General features: G+C 28.6%; 1 protein-coding gene across 1 annotated transcript; it reads left to right on the forward strand.

The window, feature by feature from the left end:
* The first annotated feature begins 320 nt into the window (after positions 1-320).
* LOC111039166 lies at positions 321-20,465 on the forward strand. Its single transcript, XM_022322507.1, has 7 exons — positions 321-1,021; positions 6,213-6,939; positions 15,916-16,017; positions 17,831-17,968; positions 18,063-18,146; positions 18,418-18,574; positions 20,256-20,465. Exons 1-7 carry the CDS (start codon positions 932-934, stop codon positions 20,386-20,388), a joined length of 1,431 nt encoding a protein of 476 aa, XP_022178199.1. The 5' UTR covers positions 321-931; the 3' UTR covers positions 20,389-20,465.
* The last annotated feature ends 1,274 nt before the right edge of the window (positions 20,466-21,739 follow it).

Genomic DNA, 21,739 nt, shown 5'->3' on the forward strand with positions numbered 1-21,739 from the left:
CATAATGGGAACTTGTACATAATATGATATTATGGATAGGAGTTTAGGACTATACCACTACCTTCCCGCTGACCACCACTGTTACTGCCATACAATATACGCACTACTACTACCGTCTACAACGGTCTACAACGTGAGCGAAGGGTATACCTGCTATTATAATACTCTCCAGGAGAAAAAAAAAAATTGGCCGCAATAATGATTCGGCGACACTTATTGGGCATAATACGGCCGTGTGGAATGAAGGAGAAAGTTGAACTCGACCTCGGACCGGTATGTTACTTAATCGTGGTAGAGTATTACGTACTGACGCATCAGTTATTATAGGTGGGCTCAATGCAACAGGTACTCGAGGCACGCGGCTACGTTCAGTGTATGATGTACACGCAGTCGCGCAGCCGTAGTCCGTCCAACGATATATCGGACAGTAGTTATGAGAACTTTTGATACGATTTATTCGGTATACGGGTGTGTTATGTAAAAAATCAAAATCGAATAACTTTTAAATATAGGACACACGTGGACAAGGTCGTTGGTAATCATTTCAACGTACGTCAATACCTTCCGTTTCAAGACATTTGCGTTTTACTAAAATATTGGTCTACCTGCCAACCAACCTACAATATAATATTATAAAGCACATTTGTAATTTAAAATAACGGATAATATACGATATTGTAATAATTAAGTTTTGGTGAAATAAAGATATATGAAAAAAAAATTTTTATAAGTACCAGCAGTATCGATTGAACTGTCTCAATTGCTTACAACTAATATTAAATATCACAATTACTCATAATTAATAATTCAGTTCAACTACACGCTCGCAGTTTTTTTTTGCGATTCTAAATATGATTTCAATGTGCTTACATACTTTAAAAGTGTAACAACTATTGTAGACAGTTAACAATTTTTTTTGTTTAAAATAAATATGTTCATTACAAAACCAAAATGGATCGAAAAGGTCACGGTGGAACCAATGCTCTTTTTGTACTTTGTAACATTGGCCATTTCAGCTTTGGTAAGTACTCATAAAGTTTATAATATTAAGCAAAGGTATCAGGTTTTTCATTTTAAAAACAAATTCGTTCATCGTTTTTACGTTACAGAACTCTTGCGTTATAGTTTTTTTTAGAATTAAAACGTTTTGGATTTTTTACATTTAACGGGCGTCACGTGTTGTTACCGTTTCCCTAAAAAATAACATTGCACATTTTGTGTGAAGAAAAATTCGTTTAACTCTGTTACGTTTAATAAAAGAGCAAATTTAAAGAAAAGGCCTGGTCACCTTGTAAGGCTTTATTATTCTTACTATTTCAATTTTGAAAAGTTGTGAGTAATTTAAAATTGTAAATTGTTTATAAATGATCATAACTTAAGTTAACAAAATGCTACTGCGTAATATGATACGGGACCACAACGGGTACTTGGGTTTGAGTGTAATGTTAAATGCCTATTCACTATAAATAAAATTACCGATAATATTAAAAATGTAACAATATTATTTAATTGGTAATGACGTAATGACTAGGAAATAATGCTTAGATTTTTTGCTGAGATAAAAATAAATCGTGCGAAAATACAGGGTGATTCACCAAAATTATTCAACCCCATTTTTTATGTGAATAATGAATTAATTCAAATTCTGATTTTTTTAGAATTTGTAAATATATACTTAAAAACCATGTATTCAAAATTCTTGAGTTTGTTTGTACTACTCAAGGAGTGTCCTGTGTTGATGTAAACTTATTTGTTTTCAAAATGAGAACTCCTCTTTGTAACTGTAAATCATTTAGTGCATAATTTAAACATACTTTTTGATACATAAATATAAAATGGTTTTTGTTGTTTCTTTTTGTGTTATTTTTTATTTAATAATATTCTGTATACTCTGTTAACCATTATGTTGTGTCTTGCAGTATTTAATTTGTATCGGTTATCGTTTTATTTACATTTAAAAGTGTAATCTTATTTTTTCACGTACCTGTAAGGTACCTTTGCATGCCCTGGACTAGGTGTTCATTGTGTGTAAAAACATTTTCATGAAGATTTTGTCTTTAAAAAAATAAAAATCATTGTTAATATGTTTTTCTATTATTTTTTTATTATTTTGATATTCATTGATGTATTTAATACACCGACGAGTGAGAAAAGTCATGATTCATGACTCATAAACATTTTAATTTTTGTCACGTGTGTGATTGTTTAAAGGTTTCACTAAAATTTCATATTATCTTAGTATAGGTTGTAAAAAATTAACAGCCAACCATAGTGAACTAAAAATGGTAATTAATTGTATTCTAAGGAAAGAATACATGGGACTGAAATATTGAAAGAATATCTTGTTTCTTGGAATTCTTGCCGTAGTTTTAGATTTTTTAAATTAAAATTTTTTTGGAATTAACCTTATTGATTACTCAATATACTTTTCATCATAAAAACAATAAGTTTGTTTTGATAACACTAAAAATGAAGTATAAAAATGTTCATTGTTTAATCTTCTTTGAATTTTTACGCTCTTCCCGAAAACAATATTTCACATCATTTTGATATTTTATCATATCCACAATAATACATACATATAATGTAAAATAAATTGCTACTTAATAATAAAATATTATAATTGTATTATATTTTAATTAAGTAGTATAATAATTGTTTTGTCCATCTGATCTACTGCCTATGTAAGTCCTGTGAAAACTAAAAATTACTATAGGTACAATAGGTAGGTACTAGAACTAGGTACTACTGTGCATAAACAAAATATACCTAACTAAGTCTTACGAAGACAAACTTTGGAGCCGTTCGTGACTTATATGGTTTATAGAGGTATGTAATTCATCAATCATGTTCACTTCCATTTTCCACTTTTACTATAAATTATTAAGTAGATTATTTTTTTATTATTTTAAATTTTGTACCAAGTACCTCCTAGCTATATAAATTGACATTTCAACGAGTAGCTTTTAAGTTATTAAGCGTTATAACTTATGGGTAATATGTGCTATGGATAAAGCACTTGTCTTGAATATTAGTCATAAATAGAATATAAAATAGGTAATATATAGATATAATACCTTGACTAGTATTTGAGCTTATTACAATTTAACAAAAAAGATACTATAAAACGCCCATAGATCAATGCGAATTACTATAATTTTCAATTTTCAAACCGTCACAAACTCTATATCAATAATCTCAGACATTCTGATCATGGATTTAACACATGATGTTTGATAACTCAGAACTACCTGTTCGAGGATTTATTTATATAAATCAACATTTAAACCAAAATTTTCTGCTTTAATACTTGCAGTAAAAAAGTGTTTATGGATTGAAAAATAGAAATTAGTAACGCCTCAAGACACTTTTTAAATGGCATCAATAATCTAAGTATTTAAAAATATTTTTTTTAAAGTAGTTTTTATTGACTCAGTTATATTATAATATTATAACATAGTAAGTTCTTGATGAAAATGAACCATAATTCTAGATTGGGCAATGTAGTTAAATTAATTCGACTGCTGACCGCATTTTAGCGCGCTCACATAAATAAATACGGACACACTCCTCGGTGATATAATTATGTTATTATATATTACTTTCTTCTACTCTAAGTACAAATACTCTAAGTACAAAAATATGCATATCTACAGCATCATACTTATTCCATCGGCAAAGTAAAATGAAAAGTATACAAACGCATTAAGTTAAAAGCAGAGAGTAACGTAGATGGTCCGATTTTTTTCCCAAGACGATTAAATTTTTGAAATCAAATTAAGTACAATATAAATAAACGCAAAAAATCGAAAAAAAATATTTAAAATTCCCACGCACACGACGTATAATTCGATGAAGCGAAAAGTTTTACTCGCGGCCGGGAAGAGGAAGAGTAGCTCCCTTTACGTGGTATTTATTCCTCCTTCTCGCTTGTTCAAACTCAACAAACTTCTAGGAGAGTATCATTATTTTATACAATATAAAATATACTCTCAGCTCGCATAACAACGTTTACGGTTTAGCGAGCCTGTTCTCGGAACAAAAACCTAGAGGTAGGTAGGCAATCAAAAAATGATATTCGATCGTTAACCAAACAAAAACGGAGCCGTATGTTTTGAAGATTAACAAAATGCAATACGCCGGGTGTATAGCTGCACCTCTCATAAACTATTTTAAATCGAGCGTTTATGGTATACTTACACTTAAAACGCATTCGACCAGTGGACGCCGGCTGCTGGCTAATTTGACAGATCACCACTCCCGCCGCTCGTGTAGCGTGCGATGGAGTCATTTAAATCTCGACAGAGGTGGTTTTTTTTAGGTGCTCTCAGTATTCTCAAAATCGAATTCTTGACGTACACCACGCTTACACAATCCGACTATTTAAACTGTCGTTATGGCTATATATAGGTACTATATTATTATCATAATATGGTACTGCCAAAACACTATACACGCCATATATTATCGTCATCGCCGTGATGCAACCACCTACAGCTTTGATTTTATCCCGGAAAACGGCACAATTCCGTATTATAATAATGTCCCACTAACAGAAAAACTCAGAGACATCACAACGAGTGATGGAACGAAAGTGCACGGTTATCTTGAATTAGGAGAACGATGTGTCAGAATTACCGCGGTCGTCTCAAAATTTCCAGTGGGTAGCATAATACATTATTTATACATTTAGCAGTTTGAGTTTAGTTTCGGTTGATTTTAATATTATGGTGAATATTGATCCTATATGAAATTATACTCATAATAATAGACATTTAATATTTATGTCCAAGTTATGTCAGGCATATTATATATTTTATATAATAGGTGCATAAGTTTAAGCCAGAGACAAAACATGTATACCCACTGACTTCAAAAATAAATTACTTCCTCTTTTAATAACCATTATAGAACGCTATATAGTGTATATGGTATATAAAATACTGGTATATATTTCCACCATGGGAATTTGTAATTTTGATGATGACTCAAAATACTTACGTTCTAACTTGTAAGTCATACCTACTACCTTGGTGGATTAGAAATATATTTCAATGCTCGAGTGACAACATACAGATGTATACCTACATGACATTAGAACATTAATATTATATAAACACTAATGAAAATTAAAATGAACTACTGAATACGTAATTTATTTATTATTTTTTATTTAACCTCGAAATATTAAGACAACCTCGGTGATTCCCAACTGCTAAAAGTGTACAGTCAAATCTAACTCTATACGTGCAATTTTTATTCTTTTTTATTGAATTCTTATACCAGACTGGCTGTAACTGCAACACCTACACCGGTGTGCTCTCTCCAATCACGAATTTGTAAGAATTCATTGAATTAACAGTGCAAACTCACACTAGTTGGTTTTCTAAAAACAGGTGTGTGGTTAGTGTAATAATCATAACAGGTCTACGAGTTAAATTAAATACATCATTGTTGCGGTTTTCAGTAGAGCATTATTTTTACACGAATATACTTCACCAGTAAAGCGCACTCGGTATTTTTAGCAGCTGGGGTTACAATAATTTTAATGTAAACAGCTTATACTATAACCATATACTATAACCAGGGCTCCTAGGTTCATGAATTCTCATATCAATTCTGTCAAGTAATATTAAATGCTATGTGACCTAAGCATTTGATTTAAGGTCATAGGATTCAATTTATTATGGCATTGAATTTTGCAGCATTTTCATATTTTGGGGTTTTCTGTGTACTTGGATAATACTTTTGCATAATCAAGCATTTTATTTTTATTTCAAGAGCAAGCACATGAAACATTTTTTTTTAGTTGTTGATACACTGTTAATAGAGTAAATTTTTATGTAGTAGATGTACAATTTATTTAATGTTTATCAACAAAAAAATGTATTTGAAAACTTAAACGCATGAATAAAAAAAAAATTTATACATACTGTAAGATTGAAATCAAACGTATTAGGAGTTAAGACGTAAGTAAGTTTTGTTTAAAAATTTAAAAAAAAATCGATTTTTCATTGCATAATGAATTGCAACTGCATAATATTATAAACATTTGGTCTAAAAGTTTTTCTCTACATATTGGAGCACACCTGTAAGAGTACTTATTCAAGCCTTTTTATAGTGAACGAATCTAGACATTACGCCTCTAACCTTTAATGGCAAACCTTAAAACCATGTTATAACTTATAACTAACAGATGAGCTTGGTTTCAGGTGGGTACGAACTTGATACTGCGGAAGGGGTGCGACATGACGGCCACCGAGCAGCCGGCTGACCTGAGGGACAAGTGCCTGAACGAGACCTACGCGCAAGAGTTGGTGGCCAAGATACAGACGTGGAAGCTGACCATTCAGTACTCGGTGCCGCTGGTGTTCATACTGTTCGCGGGCCCGTGGAGCGACACGCACGGCCGCCGCCGCCGGCCACTCATGTTCATACCGATCGCTGGCCAGCTGCTGACGGACGCGTTCAACGTGCTCAACGTGTACAACTGGCACTGGTCACCAGCCGTGGCCGCCGTGTCCGAGTGCCTGGTGCCTGCCCTCACCGGGTCCAGGATATGCTGCGTGGTGGGCGTCGCGTCCTACGTGGCCGACATCACGCGCGTCCAGGATCGGACCAAACGCATTGGCATGCTCATGTCACTGTACTTCATCGCCACGCCGGTGGGCGCGTGCACGGCAGGCTTCCTCAACGTCAACATCGGCTTCTACGGCACGTTCGGCGTGTGCATAGCGATGAACGTGGCGGCGCTAGTGCTAGGTGCGGCTTTGGTCAAGGACACGTCCGTGCCGTACGACAAGGGTGCGTCTATATGGCAGACGATCAACCCGAAGGTGATCGCCGACTCGGTGCGCGTACTGGTCAAGAAACGACCCAGTCGGTCGCTGCTCATTTACATGACCATCGTGTCGCCGCTCACCATCGGACCCATGCAAGGTGCGTCAAAACAAGCACATTTATCAATATTTACTATTTACTATTATAGTAGGAACACATTAGAAGTTACGCTTTTACAGTTGGTAATAGTTACAATTATAATTTCGGACCATGGTTCTAAATAGTTATAATAAGTAGGTACTTAGATGTATTGAACGAAATATCAATATCGTTGATTAAGACGATTTAGTAAGTAGGTAATAAGGTAAGTGGGGTAAAATAATGATTTCATCAGAAACTTTTTTTTTATAATTCTTGAAATAATAATTTTTCAGTACGATTTCCGTACACAGTATGAAAAAGAGTTATTCAATTATAGAAAGATAGACGCTAGACGATTATGGATACTAATTATTGTTTCTATTTCTATTACAGTTGTAAACCAAACAGCATAAAAGTCAAGTTTATACAACCAATAAATTGGTGTACATAATAAATAAGATTATGTGTAGTAATAAAATAAAACATTACAACATACAATGTCATAATAATATGATACTACTTATGTGCATGAAAATGACCATATTTATGATTTATGTATTATAAAATTCATACCAAATGAAATTTAAGTTTTCCAACTAAATTATTCAATACGTTTATATTATTTAATACTAACACCATGAGTTAATTAAATTCTTTAAACTGTATTTTTGAATGGTAAATTACATTTTCATGTACCTGTATAGTATTTATTGAAGGCATTGATTTATTTATTTGTACTATTGAGTATTTTAATATGACGAAGACGCTTAATAAAAGACCTAGTGAAATTAAAGTTAAATTTGGTTGAATAAAATAACACGTATTAATTTAATGATTCGTTACATTTTTTTTATTTATCTAACTGGTATGTCAGTAAATATTTTATTGAACAGTTTTAAATATAAATTCCACTCGGAATTGTATTAAAAAGAATCATTTTGAGCCCGACTATACAACTTTTTTTCAGTGTGTGCGTTTATTGAGTAAAAGTCGTCAATTTCACTACACTCAAGTCACATATCACAATAATATGATATGTACCGTTGTGTAGATACAAATTTCATATAAATTTATGTATGTATGTATGTATGTATGTATGTATGTATGTAATATGTATGTATGTATGTATGTATGTATGTATGTATGTATGTATGTATGTATGTATGTATGTATGTATGTATGTATGTATGTATGTATGTATTCTTATTGTAGAGGTGAATAAATAAATGAATTTGAAACTCATTTTATGTTTAGGGATGCGGCCTGTGAGGCACCTTATACATCTGTTCAACTCTTAAAATAGCTCACATTTTCAACGAAACACAAAATGCGCAATTGAAAAATGCTGAGAAAATTTTTCCTCGAAAAATGTAAGCTTACTCTTTCATTTCAAATATCCTATTTTAAAATATTATGAATAAAAAAAAAAACTGAAATTCCGACGATTTCACGAATAATATTTGCCGTGATTGTATTTGAAAAATGTACGTTTTCTTATACTGTATAAAACAAAGATATGCATTTCTACAACTCCTCGTCTTAACAAATATCTGAACTCTAATTATAAATACGGTACCAACGTTTTTTGATATTTTTATTAATTTATTCATCCAGTACCTATAGTTATAATAATATTATTATTCGAAGAGGTAACGCAAGACGTGCTCAAACGTACGACGTATAATATTGTGAACAATATTTTAGTAAGTATTCCACGCTGGAGTATCTGATGTCTATAACACAGTCACTGGTATATAATATAGTAAAGAATTATAAATTATAATATTATAGAAGTATACGAAAATAATATCAAACTTTATTGTTACGTGCGTAGAAGCAGTGTAGTAGAAAATCTTAACGTCGTTGTCGTTATTAATAATAATTATTGTTTGTATAAAATAATATATCTTATAGACGGTGACACATTTAATTTAATGATTAAGTAACACCACCTACAGTCTCGCCGCTCACGATTAACCAGAAAAAATATAATAATAATATTATATCGTTCTCATTTCGGTTAGCATTATAACTTGTGCTATCTGGAGGCAAAAAGAAAAGAACATTTTCATTATCTGCACACTTCGCGGCACCCGATTTGTACTGATCAAATACTTCAAACTGACGTACCTACTAACATAATATTTTTATGTGAAAATTCCGCTGGGTTGAAGTACGTACAGACGTACAGTACTGTTCATAATACGAACATTTAATTGGGTGAATGCTCTAAAATCGACGGGCCGTGTACCGATACAGGGCGGGATATCAACCTACACACAATCGGCACGCGGAAACAACAAAATCAATTAATAAGTATCAATTTTTTTTTTATGGTGGGTATTATGTAATTGTAATATGATATGTGAACATAAAAAACATGGACATGTGCTTAATGGAAAACGCTGCAGGCTATCTGTGGGTCAATTAAAAATTCGATGGAATAATTAAAAATAATAGTGAATATAGCGTTTACCTACCCGTATTTTTAGTGTATTGAACTGAGTATAATAGGTAGACAATCGAACCACACATTTAATCGAGCATTTATAAGTATCGATCGATAGGACAAAATATGTATAGCGTTGTATAAGCAGTATCATAATATAAATCATTATAGCAGGTGCCCATAGGTAAAATTTTAATGGGTGGAGGGGAGGGATGAAATACAATTCTCAAACCTAATCAAATATTTACCTAAAGTTATTTCAACATAATATGAGTTTAAATATTCTTATTATGTTAGGTATTAATAATTAATACTTGTATTTTTTGTATAAAATTGCATTTTAATAAGTACAGAAAAAAAAAATAAAGTCAAATTTATTTTTTAGTATTGGTAAATAGGAACTGCACATATTATCTTTGTCTTATTCCAAACATAATACCTAATATAATATGTTGGATATCATTAATATAGGCATCTTGAATGAAACAGTTCATGTACAAGTTCACTTTTTTATGACGACAGATCATTCAATAAATTATAAGTTTATAATATTTTTTTCCAAGGAGGAGGAAAGTGCACCATCTTAAAGCCAACTATCAGTGCTCATCATACATTTGTTCTTTAGTTCTGATATGTTAGTTGGTGCTATGTTATTACGAAATGGCATGCTCAGCCCATGTTATATACTATAAGTTATATTTTTATTGTTTTATCATACATATTTTATATAAAGCGGGAGGGTGGACATGACGTCCTCATCTCCCCCGTGAGCATGCTCCTGAGAACAATGATTAATAAACATTTAAAAGATGATACATTTACATATAACTATTACAGACAAAAAACGAATCGTCTTAAAATTAGGTTTTCAATAAAGCTTAACGACAAATAAATCATTGTCGTACAAAATTATGTTTGTATGTGAAATACCTTTTTTACTGATTGTCAGCTAACAATCATTATTACCTACTTTATGCAAACGTACAAATTGATACATATGTTATACATACAACATTATTGTTTATTACAATATACTTAGTTAGGAGTATCCTAACTGTTTTAACAGTATGTAGTAATACCTATAATACATTATTTATATATACTGTAGAATTTAGAACTATGGTGTGGTTTAAATTTGTATTGGAGGAATTATACGTCTGTAACGAAATTAATTAACATTTTCTTTGAACGAAACATCAAAGTGATATTCATGATTCTTAATTAACGTGAGACGTTGTTTTGCAAAATGGTATTAATAAATATTATTATTATTCATTTGTAATTTATAAATTGATTATTTGAAATATAAATAATATTTTACTAAGGAATCAAATTCTTGGGCTGTTTTGACTTGTATCGCCTATTTTATTGTCTATTTCTTATACTTAAAATATGTGATACTAACAAAAATGTGACAATTGTACTGACCTACTCATTTATTGACAATTGTGGGTGTGATATATACTTATAAGTACACAATGTAATGTGATAGGTGTTAGACACAGATGAATATTTTTTAATTTCCAATATTATTTAGATTTGTAACTTGCAGTGATAATGTAATAAATGTATACACTCGAGTAGCAATAAAAAGTCATATTATAATAATTTTTTTTTTTAAATTAATCTTTATATTGCCTCCATATGACTTAGCTATAAATTATAATCGGTAGGTACATAAATTTGTATTATTGTAATTACATATTATATCTTAATTATTTCTAGTTTATCATCATTTATAATTCTATTCAAATTATCTATACAATATTATGGCGAAATTATATTCTGCTTCTGTAAAATGTACTAAACCGACATGAAAGCGGCAGGCTGAAATTTGAATCGCAATTACGCGGGTAATTAAAATTGATGAATTGGACAATATACATTTTTTATTTATCTGTTTTCGTTGTAATACACCATAGGTACGCCGAATCAAAAGCTGCTCAGTACATAGTCATACAAGTTTAATGTAATATCATATAATATTAGATATATCTATAGTACCTGCATAGCCTATTTCGTACTTGTAGCCTAAGGATACCATAGAAATTGCAAATACGAAACTAAACTGTTGCTAGTTTGGTAATAATAATACTTGCAATTTGCCAATTACTACAATGGATAAATGTGACAGATAAAGCCATTTACCCGTGGCATACGATTGTGCCAAACAGATATACCTACATTATGTATTCGAATTATATAACGCCACATAAATCGTATTGAGAGCGACACTGCGCAGTTACAGTGGAAAAGTTATTGTTGGCCTAGGTTTTAACAGTTGATCTAAAGTACATAGGCACCTATAGCCATAATCTATATATAATGTATACATATATAAAGATTAGTAGATTGTAGGTCAAAGAATATTGAATTGTTCACACATTCGGCACCCACTCGTCCTATCACCAAACAATTCACTGGCATTCGTAATATTTTCCTGAACACTCTCTCTATATATGATATTATATATATATATGCCGTTTTTCATATAATTTATTCTTCTTGAGAACTCAAGCATTGTATTTAATATTTACCAATAAATAACATGGGATATATCCCATTTAGTGTGCTAAGCAAATGTTCTTCTCTGAAAATACGTTCCAAATTAACCTGTAGGTATCTATAGGTATCACAACATAAAATACAAACATTATACACTTTCATCTTTCACTTTGCAACGAATTTAAAACATCAAAAGTATTAGAAAATAAGCTGGAAATAAGAAATAACTCAATTTCTCCTCTTAAAACCCTTTTATTTTAATAAAATTTATTCTTAAGAGTTAAATTAAATAATATGATCACCATACATCACCGTGAGTGCACACAATTATTGTCACCTACCTAACTTAAGATCACTCGTCATTACCGCATTTTGAGCGTGTACTTAGGATTATGTATTTACCTATGCCTAATACTAACGAACAGATAATCAAGGTCAATATATTTTGTTTGTACAGGGTGATTCATCAAGCATGCTCACCCATATTGTTTTCAAATTCTAATTTTTGGTATTTTTAAATATACTAAAAAACCATTTTTTCAAGTTCTTGCATTTTTTTGTACTACTTAAGAAGTATGGTGATACAAACTTCTGTTTTTCAAATAAGAACCCCCCTCTTTTACTATAAATTAATAAGTGGATATTGTTTTCGAAAATTTTTATATACCACATTCAAAATTCGAATGAATAGTTTTTTGGTTATTAAAATGTTTGTATTAGGGATAATAGTCCTTAAAACTATTTTAACATAAATATAAAATATACATAACATTTGATCTAGTATTTTAAGTATTTATTATACTTTTGCCATTTTTACCAATTATTATTATCAATAGATTAATATTAATGACTACCATTTCAAAATCAAATCACCATAGCCCTTATATCATATAAACTCATTACAATATGGACCTTTCATTCTTAGAACTCACAAACTACTAGTAATAATTTTGATTTTTGAAAAGTCAACAATTTCAGATAATGATCTACTGTATAAATTATAGTTGAATAGGGGTATTTTCATTTGAAAAATAGAAATTTTGATCTCCACAGGACACTCCTAATATAATATGTAAATAGTACGAAAAATCACAAGAATTTGAAAATATGGTCCTTAAATATAGTTACCTATAGGTTAGATTTTTATTTTAAATAAAATTTAAGAAAATCAGATTTAGAAAAACTGCAATATTACATATAACATTATTTTACAATATAGGTACCTGAAAGTGATTATATATTTTTTTAAATATTATATTCTTCATGTTTAAGGGATGACTGAAATTTTCTATATGAAAATAGTAGTTGGCAATCATATTAACATATAAATATACACAAATTACTGTTTAAGAACGAAAATTAATAATTTTTTGACAACAAAACAAACGTGAACTATTTGCATAATAGTTATTATATTAACTAAATATTCATTACATGTCAGAATATGGTAATCAATGATCATTTAGTTAGTGTTATAAAATAACTGTTATTCCTAACAGTATAATCTTTAATTATTCGTGTAACCGTTTCTATAATACATATGTATACACTCTATGAAGTTACCTATAATAAATGATAATTTTATTCACACATCTTTACATTTAATTCTTGCCCTTCATCAATTTTTTCTAATATTGTTGGCTTTTAATATAAATTTACTATATATACAATAATATAATTAACGAACTATGTTTGTAAAAAACACATTTTGTTTTTGTTCAAATTTATTTATTTTTATTATATAGATAGCTAATCAAAAAAAGTCATAAAAAAAATGATAAGAATAAAATGCATTATATAGTAGTTAATTAAACTAGTCTCTTATTTATGTTACACCTTCTTTATCAATTATCAATCAAACAATTGTCATTTTAAACCACACCTGTTCTATATCGACTACTGAGATACTTAAAATAAATATTTTGAGTATTTGTTTTTTTTTTATTTAACTTCTAAAATAAAAGTTACAGATATTCAGCGTTAAGATATTAGCTTATACTTTATATTATTGTACTATGCTGTATTTTGCATTTAATTAAATACACCTAGGTTAAAAATTATTTTGTTAATTTCATATTCCTTTACACGATACATCAATCTATGTACAATATAAGATACGAAGGAACTGCATAATTTATTGTATTTAAATATTTTGCTTAACTATAATACCCTAAATATTTTTTTTCTAAAATAATTACAAGACAATATCAGAGAAGTAAGATTTTTAAAATGAAAATTCGAGTTCAAATAAAGTTAAAATAAAATATTTAGTAGGCATAGGTATTAAATATTAAGATTGACAGTATATAGAACGTTAAGTTTAAGAAAATGTGAGATATCAATAATAAAATGGTCTTAATGTAAAATACATTTATCAAAAACTTTCGAAAGTTTGCGATCTTTTGCCGTATAATATATTTGCCAAATATTGAAAATATGTAGTTCATTTACAATCAATAATGTGAAAAGTAAGGGAAGTTCTAGTTTTTTTTTTTATTTGCATATATTCACACAACTTTGTTGTATATTATTTATTATATAATATATCTAGACAGTCCCTATACATACATATATATATAAAATTAATTGTCCTGAATCATCATCACCTAGCCAGAACCACAGGAGCTTTGAAGTTTGGTGGGTAGTTTCGTTCTATGATGACCCACTCGGGAAGGATTTTCCAAAATTTGCATTTTAAAGAAGTCCAAAACAAGGATTTTGAGATTCACTGTGGAATTGCAAATTTATTTTTATTTTTAAATAGTTTTCATGGGTTGAAGATTCATTTAAGAAATTTGTATCGTTTTTGTTTTGTATTTTAATGGTTGCCACTGGTTACTTGGGCATATGAGATAAAATCTAACGTCGTTCCTTATAACTTTTTAGAATAGTACCTAGAAACAACTATTTTTAATAAATCAACCCAGTATAATATATTATTATATGACTAATGAACTGTATATCTATACAAATATGTATAAGTGTAGTGTATTGACTATTTTGAGATTTTCGTTAATAGCAGGTATACATTTTTTATTTATTTATTTTTTAATAAACCGACTATACAAAAAAAAAATATATTTTTTAAACTAATTCCGTACTTCTATACTTAGCTAAAATACATTACTTAGATAAGTGTATAATATCATGTATTTTCATATACTTATAATAATATGTATAATGTAAATATTATTTTTATTCTTAGAAATATTTACAATTTAAATAATATAATAATATTTTTAACGAATTTTATGAAAGTATTTAAGTATAGAATTAAAATAACATGAAGTAACATAAGTGTTAAATAATTTAAAATAAGTAAATTAATTTTTTTTTTTTAATTCAAATGTCAAGTGTGACGGGATATTAAATTATTAATACCATAGACTGAGCAAATGTTTTTTTTTTCAACCAAGTGCACGGCGTGAATTTAGTTAGCTAATCAATGATATTTTGTAAATATGTATTATATGTAAACTATTTTTTTTTAAATTAATTAATACCTACGTATTTGATACATTTATTTTATAATTATTTAGGTATTTACTTTTTGTTTTGCCTAATTTGTCCTTATTTTTAAATGATGTTCTTTTTACTAAGAAATATAATGTTTAAATTAGGCTAAATAATATTTATATTTTGCTTAAACCCCATATAATAATATCTACTAATAATTTATCCATAGAACTTTACAAAATGTTTTACTTCAAATTATAATTACCCATACATTTATATGATGCACGATGTATTTATCAATCTATTTTATCTGAGTTCTTTAAAATTCGTAAAATTAAAGTAATTGTAATTTAAAATCTTGACTTTATTATCTGACAACTGTTAATAAACTATAATACCCTTTGTGACTTTGTGTTATGCATTTTTAAGATAGTTTGATACCCATCACATTTGTTAATAAATATTGTTGTACTAATATGAAATAGAAAAGTAATCTTTAGAATTTAATTATAACTAATATTTTAATACATAACTCATATAAATTAATTATAAATATACTTATATTTTAACTTACTATTTTTCAGGTGAATATTCCATACTTTATCTTTTTGTCAGATATAAATTTGGATGGAACGAAATCGATTACAGTCTCTACGCTGCATACAAAATGACTGGGATACTCATAGGTAATATTACTAATATTATTTAGACAAAATAATATAAGTTTAACATAAGCTGCCTTAAGGTGATGTTTGTGTAGTAGCAATTTCTTTTGGAGAAAAATCACGTAAAAATATTTTTTGTTCTTGCAAGTTCAATCGTAATTAATTTCTGTATTAATGAAATTCGAATGTTATAAGAACCTAATACAAACACTTGAAAATCGAAATACTCACTATGAATTGTACATTATTGTATATACCGATTTTGTCGTTAATATCGTTTTGGGTTCAAAAACAATATTTGTTCATGTGGAAATGGCGTATTTGATGGTTGTTTACGATATTTTAGATTTTTCACGGGATCTATAATACACGTACAAACCTACCCAACCTACCCAACTAACTAAATAAATCAATTCATCAAATATATTTCCTGCTAAGACATATATATATATATGGCATCTTTATAGTCTTCGTACCTTAGGTTCTCTTTAAGAATACTTTTTGTCGCCAATATTATATGTTGGATTACTAAGGAAATAAGTCATTTCAATGTTAATAAAATTAAAAAATAAACTCAGAAGTACAAGATTTTTATGGGCCATTTTGGTGGGTGTTTAAAAACGAAAGTAACTATAAATCATTGAATTTACTAAACGATTCGAACAGAATTTAAAACTGGTTATAATCATAACATTTGCGTCAAAATAGTTGCATGGTTATATCATATAATAGATTATATTGGTTATATTTCTTAAATCTAATGCGGCTGTTGGCGTGGCGATGCTCGCAACGCGCGCATGCGCAGAAAATACCGCATAGCCTGTGTAGCCACTAGCGCGAAACATCTGATGAACTGTTAAAAAAAGAATGATTTTTCTTAAAAAAATCTAAATATATTTTTTTGATTTGTTAACAATGACAAGGAAATTCATATAAAAATTTTTTTTATTATAATCTGTGCATAATGTCTAATATAAGAAGGCAAGACTCTATACATAGGCAGCTTTTGAACTTTCAGTAGATAAAAAGAAACCATTTCAATCAATATTATTTTGTAATATTGTAAGTATTTTATAATAAATAATTATACTTTAAACCATTATTTCACTATAGGTAGATACATTTCAGCGATTCTACATATTATTGTTGTATAATTACCTACCAATATATGATTAATGAATCAACAATTTTTTGTACTACTAATTATTACAACTGTATATCGTCATAATAATCATAAATCGTTATAATTGTGAGATACTGCGAGGTCGAGCACATTGCAAATCTATAAGTATAGTCGTCCGTTACAGATTTAGAGCGTGAAGACAATCTCATACCAGCTACATGATTTACATAATCGGTATATTATGTTTGAAAAATTGGGTTACTTATAATTTGTATAAACTATATACTCTTCCTTTTCCCTCAACTTTTCCTTTTCAAATCATACTAGAAAGAGTTGTATAAGATAGTGACATGAAGGTCAATATTTAAAAGACTATAATTATTATAGATTAACACAATTTTATAAAGGAATTAATATCTAGTTACATATTTATCAACTTATAATTTCAAACGGACCATATAAACATATGAAAGTTAACCTACAAACTATAAAAAGTAAGACGAATGCACACTCATGTTATTTAATATTTATAGGTACTGGACATTTTGTCTTGAACTAATAATCATCTTGGGAGTTGACACTTAAAAAATTCATTGATAACACATAACTCGTGAATATTAGATATAATATATAATTTTATCATTCAATTGAAATTGAATAGATCATTAACTTAACAGTAAATATATATTATGTGCATTATTTTATTCACAGGGACTATCATAGCTATATGGTTAATGAGTGTAAAACTGAAAATGCACGACGCAGCAATAGGATTTATCGGCAGCAGTTTCGACCTAATCGCTGCCGTGTGCTATAGTTTTGTCACCCAACCTTGGCAGCTGTATGCAGGTTGGTCATTCGCCATTAAACTAAATACATTTATTTCTAATGATAAATCGAAAACCACGATTTATACGATTTAACGTGTAATTTAAAATTTCAGTGCCAGTAATAGATATTTTCCACGGTGCGGCGTTTACAGTTAGCACTTCGATGGCGTCAAAACTCGTCGATAACAGTGAACTAGGTAAATGATGTTATTATAATGAATGTCAACAATAAACTTCTAAAATTTGTAATTATTATTATTATTTTTTTTTAAGACAATTTGATACGCGTTACTCGCTCGAGAGTAGGCGTATAAAACTGTTTTTAAATAATTTAAAATGTCAAACATTGTGGGACAACGGCAAATTGTCAATGACAATATTTCATTTAATTATTATTCAAAATTATAATATTATCGTAACACAAACACTTATAAGGCGTACGTAATTCTTATACATTTTTTTTTTTAGCACAACTCAATTCTGTTCGTGGTATGCTGGAAACGCTCGCTCCAATTATTATTTATCCGTTATATAATCAATTATATAAGCTCACATTTGAAACACTACCGGGAGCTTTTTTCCTGTTGACTGCGGTTATTACTGTTCCAGTTGTCATACTATTCGGGTAAATACAATGCCATAATATTCCACACAGTTTTACAATACTATGCTCTTTAGAACTCTATATATATTATAAGGTAAACGTAGAACCGTTTTTTCCATATAAAATATATTGTTAAGTTATAGTATTTACATTTTGGTTTAAAATGTGCGCAATGTGTCCACTAAATTCATAGACCTGATCATAACATGCACTGTAATTAATTTAGCTGTAAATTACAGCTATTATACAAAAATAATAAACCAAGTAATGAGTACTTTACATACCCTTATCAATTCTTTAATGAATAGAAAAATCCTTAAACATCTAATTTTATTAAATCAATACTGCAAAATCTATAATACGTAGGTAGGTATAAGAGGTATGAAAATATAATTGCGGTTATTTCTCGGTAAAATGTAATATGTATTAACTGCAACAAATAATTATTCATATTTCTCAGCAATACTTGAATTGCTTTGCTATTTTAACATTAACTGTAAATTGTAATTTAAATGGGCATATATCTTTTTTCTTCCGAACTAAGTATAATAGTTTGTAGTTATAAAATGTTTTCAGAGCGGGTAGAAACTATAAATTATAAATTTTGAATGTGGGAGGATAATATATTGTAATAAAACTGTTTTCCATTTTCTCAAAGTCTGTACAGTGATAATAATATAATATACAAACGGTAGTGAGAATTCGTTCGACCAAATTAAGTGGTTTCGGTGCAAAGTATAGGTATAGGTAGTACGTGGCTGTCTGACCTTTAATTTGATTTTGACTGTTATTATGGTTGGCTGTTGGTCAATATTGACTTCATCTAGACGCGTGAGTTTATAAGGCTATGAAATACAAACAAAACGTTTGATATTATCTATGGCTTTTAATTTGATTTTATAAGAACTTATGCTGATATCGTATTATATTGCATATGCGTTGCAGCCCGTATAACCGCACATATTGATTTTATAGAGGTCATCTTTAAATGTTAAATCATAACTTGTAAGTACATAAATAATAAACAAATCGATATCCACAGTAAGTTTTAGAAAAAAAATTGAGAAAAAACAAGTTATAAATTTACTATGAAAATTTTCCAAATATAGGTACCTAAGTATTTACTTAATTTATTATAATTTAGCATTATTGAAATGTTAAATAATACTTCATTACCTACTACAATAATTATATTGTATTAGTAGCATTACAGTAATAACATACCAAATCAACTGTCATTTCTATGATATAGATATAGGTCATTAAAATCATTGTTATGTAAACATATAATAATCCAACAAAATATTAAAAATACTTTTAACTGAAAATTAAATGATGTATAATATAACTGCGAATGAGGTTCCATACTTATTTTTTAGTATCGTTTAGTATAGGTATTTATACCTTTAAAGGTTAATTTTTTATGATCTTTGTAAATACAAACATACGATTCATGTATAATTGTTTTTTTTGTTAAATTGATTAGCCGAGGTATACGAATGGCCACGAGGCCACAACACTCCTCAATTATAAGAATTACCATCGGTAGACTTACGAAATGTAATATTAGCCTTTACCGCCTAAGCCTACAATTATTATTGTGATTCGTGTTTTTACTGCTTATTAGTTATTTATAGTTGAATGTTGCCAACTAAGAAGGTATTATTCAAAGTGTAATAATATTACTTTGTATTATTTGCAGGTTGACATACAAAGCCGATCAAAAAGACAACATATTTAAAAATAATGAAGATGATGGTGTAGCACAAAAAAATAAAGACGAATGTAATAATACTGTCAAAGAAGGATCGATTAAAACTTTAGATTCTGTTTGACATCATTCATGTGTAAACGAATGTGATGTAATAATATGGTGAATATTATTCGCATCATATTTATTTGTTATTACTTATTATGTTATAAATCTACCTTCCAACCTATAATATAGACATTAGACATATCTTTACCGGCATTATCTTAAATTGTATTTATGTAAAATAGTCACTGTAATAAATTGTACCATATTTTATATCATATTTACTTATCTAATGTAAAATGTAATGCAAATTACTTTAAAATTGTAAATCCTCATAAGTTTAGTGTAAAATGTAAATAGTACCTATAAGACATATGGATAATTAAATACAACAGTTTAATGATAATATGTTTGGATTGTTCTAATTCGATCTATCTAATGGAGCTCAACATTTTTGTATTGTAGGTATATCCTTTTTATAAGGATAAGTTTCAAAGTCCAATGTAATTATAACTAAAATAGGAAACATTTTATAGATCCTCAACTAGTATTTTAAACGTATTAAATAAATATATAGAACCTATGTAATTTTAGGTAATAGCCAATCTACCAAACCTACCTAGCGGCTATCACATAATGCTGATACAAGTTATTCAAAACGTTTTTTCAACCTTAGAATCCTTCGATTCATCATATAATTTATGTTAAATGAAACTACTGTTTTTTTATAAGGCCAAAATTAAATTGTTTTTATAAAAATAAATTGAATTTTTAAAAGAATATTTTTTCTTGTTTTTTTTTTTGATAGTGAAGTAGGTAAATATTACAATATACCTTCACTTCATTAGTCTAGACTCTAGAAGACTGTTGACATAATTTTGCCAACATTTTCATAATATTATACTTTCTACATAATATGCAACTCGTTGTTAAACATTTAAATATTTGAAAGACATTTAAAAATGTATATAGTTTAATTTATGGAATAAATTATAAAATTATAAATTCAAAAATAATATCACTTTTTTTAAAACAAAATTATAAATAAAATTTAATAAAATAATAATAATAATAATAATCGGCTATAAAAATATAGATAGGTACTGGACAAGATTATACAAGAACAAAATTGTTAATGTAATAAACATTAAGTGAAAACACAATATTAATTATTAATACATCTTATTATAATATAAACATGTGATTCACAAAGCATGTTCATCTCCGTTTATTTTCTTTCATAATGAATAAATTAAAATTCTGATTCTTGGATTTTTTTCGTATACTACATTTACCATATTTTCAAGAAATTAGATTTTATATACCATTTAAGGAATATCCTGTATTCCTATAGTTGTTCCAACGTCTTTTTTCCTGTAAACTGTAAACAGATGACTTTTTAAAAAGTTGATGCGTCTAAATCATTACTC

This window comes from Myzus persicae, unplaced genomic scaffold (genome assembly GCF_001856785.1).
Source record: "Myzus persicae strain clone G006 unplaced genomic scaffold, MPER_G0061.0, whole genome shotgun sequence".
NCBI lineage: Eukaryota > Metazoa > Arthropoda > Insecta > Hemiptera > Aphididae > Myzus > Myzus persicae.

Excerpts from the sequence above, each read along its gene's own strand:
- LOC111039166 (XM_022322507.1), top strand. The coding sequence starts at position 932 with ATGTTCATTACAAAACCAAAATGGATCGAAAAGGTCACGGTGGAACCA. Across the intron at positions 17,969-18,062 it reads ACCTTGGCAGCTGTATGCAG|TGCCAGTAATAGATATTTTC; the intron begins GTTGGTCATTCG and ends TTAAAATTTCAG. Across the intron at positions 18,147-18,417 it reads CGTCGATAACAGTGAACTAG|CACAACTCAATTCTGTTCGT; the intron begins GTAAATGATGTT and ends TTTTTTTTTTAG.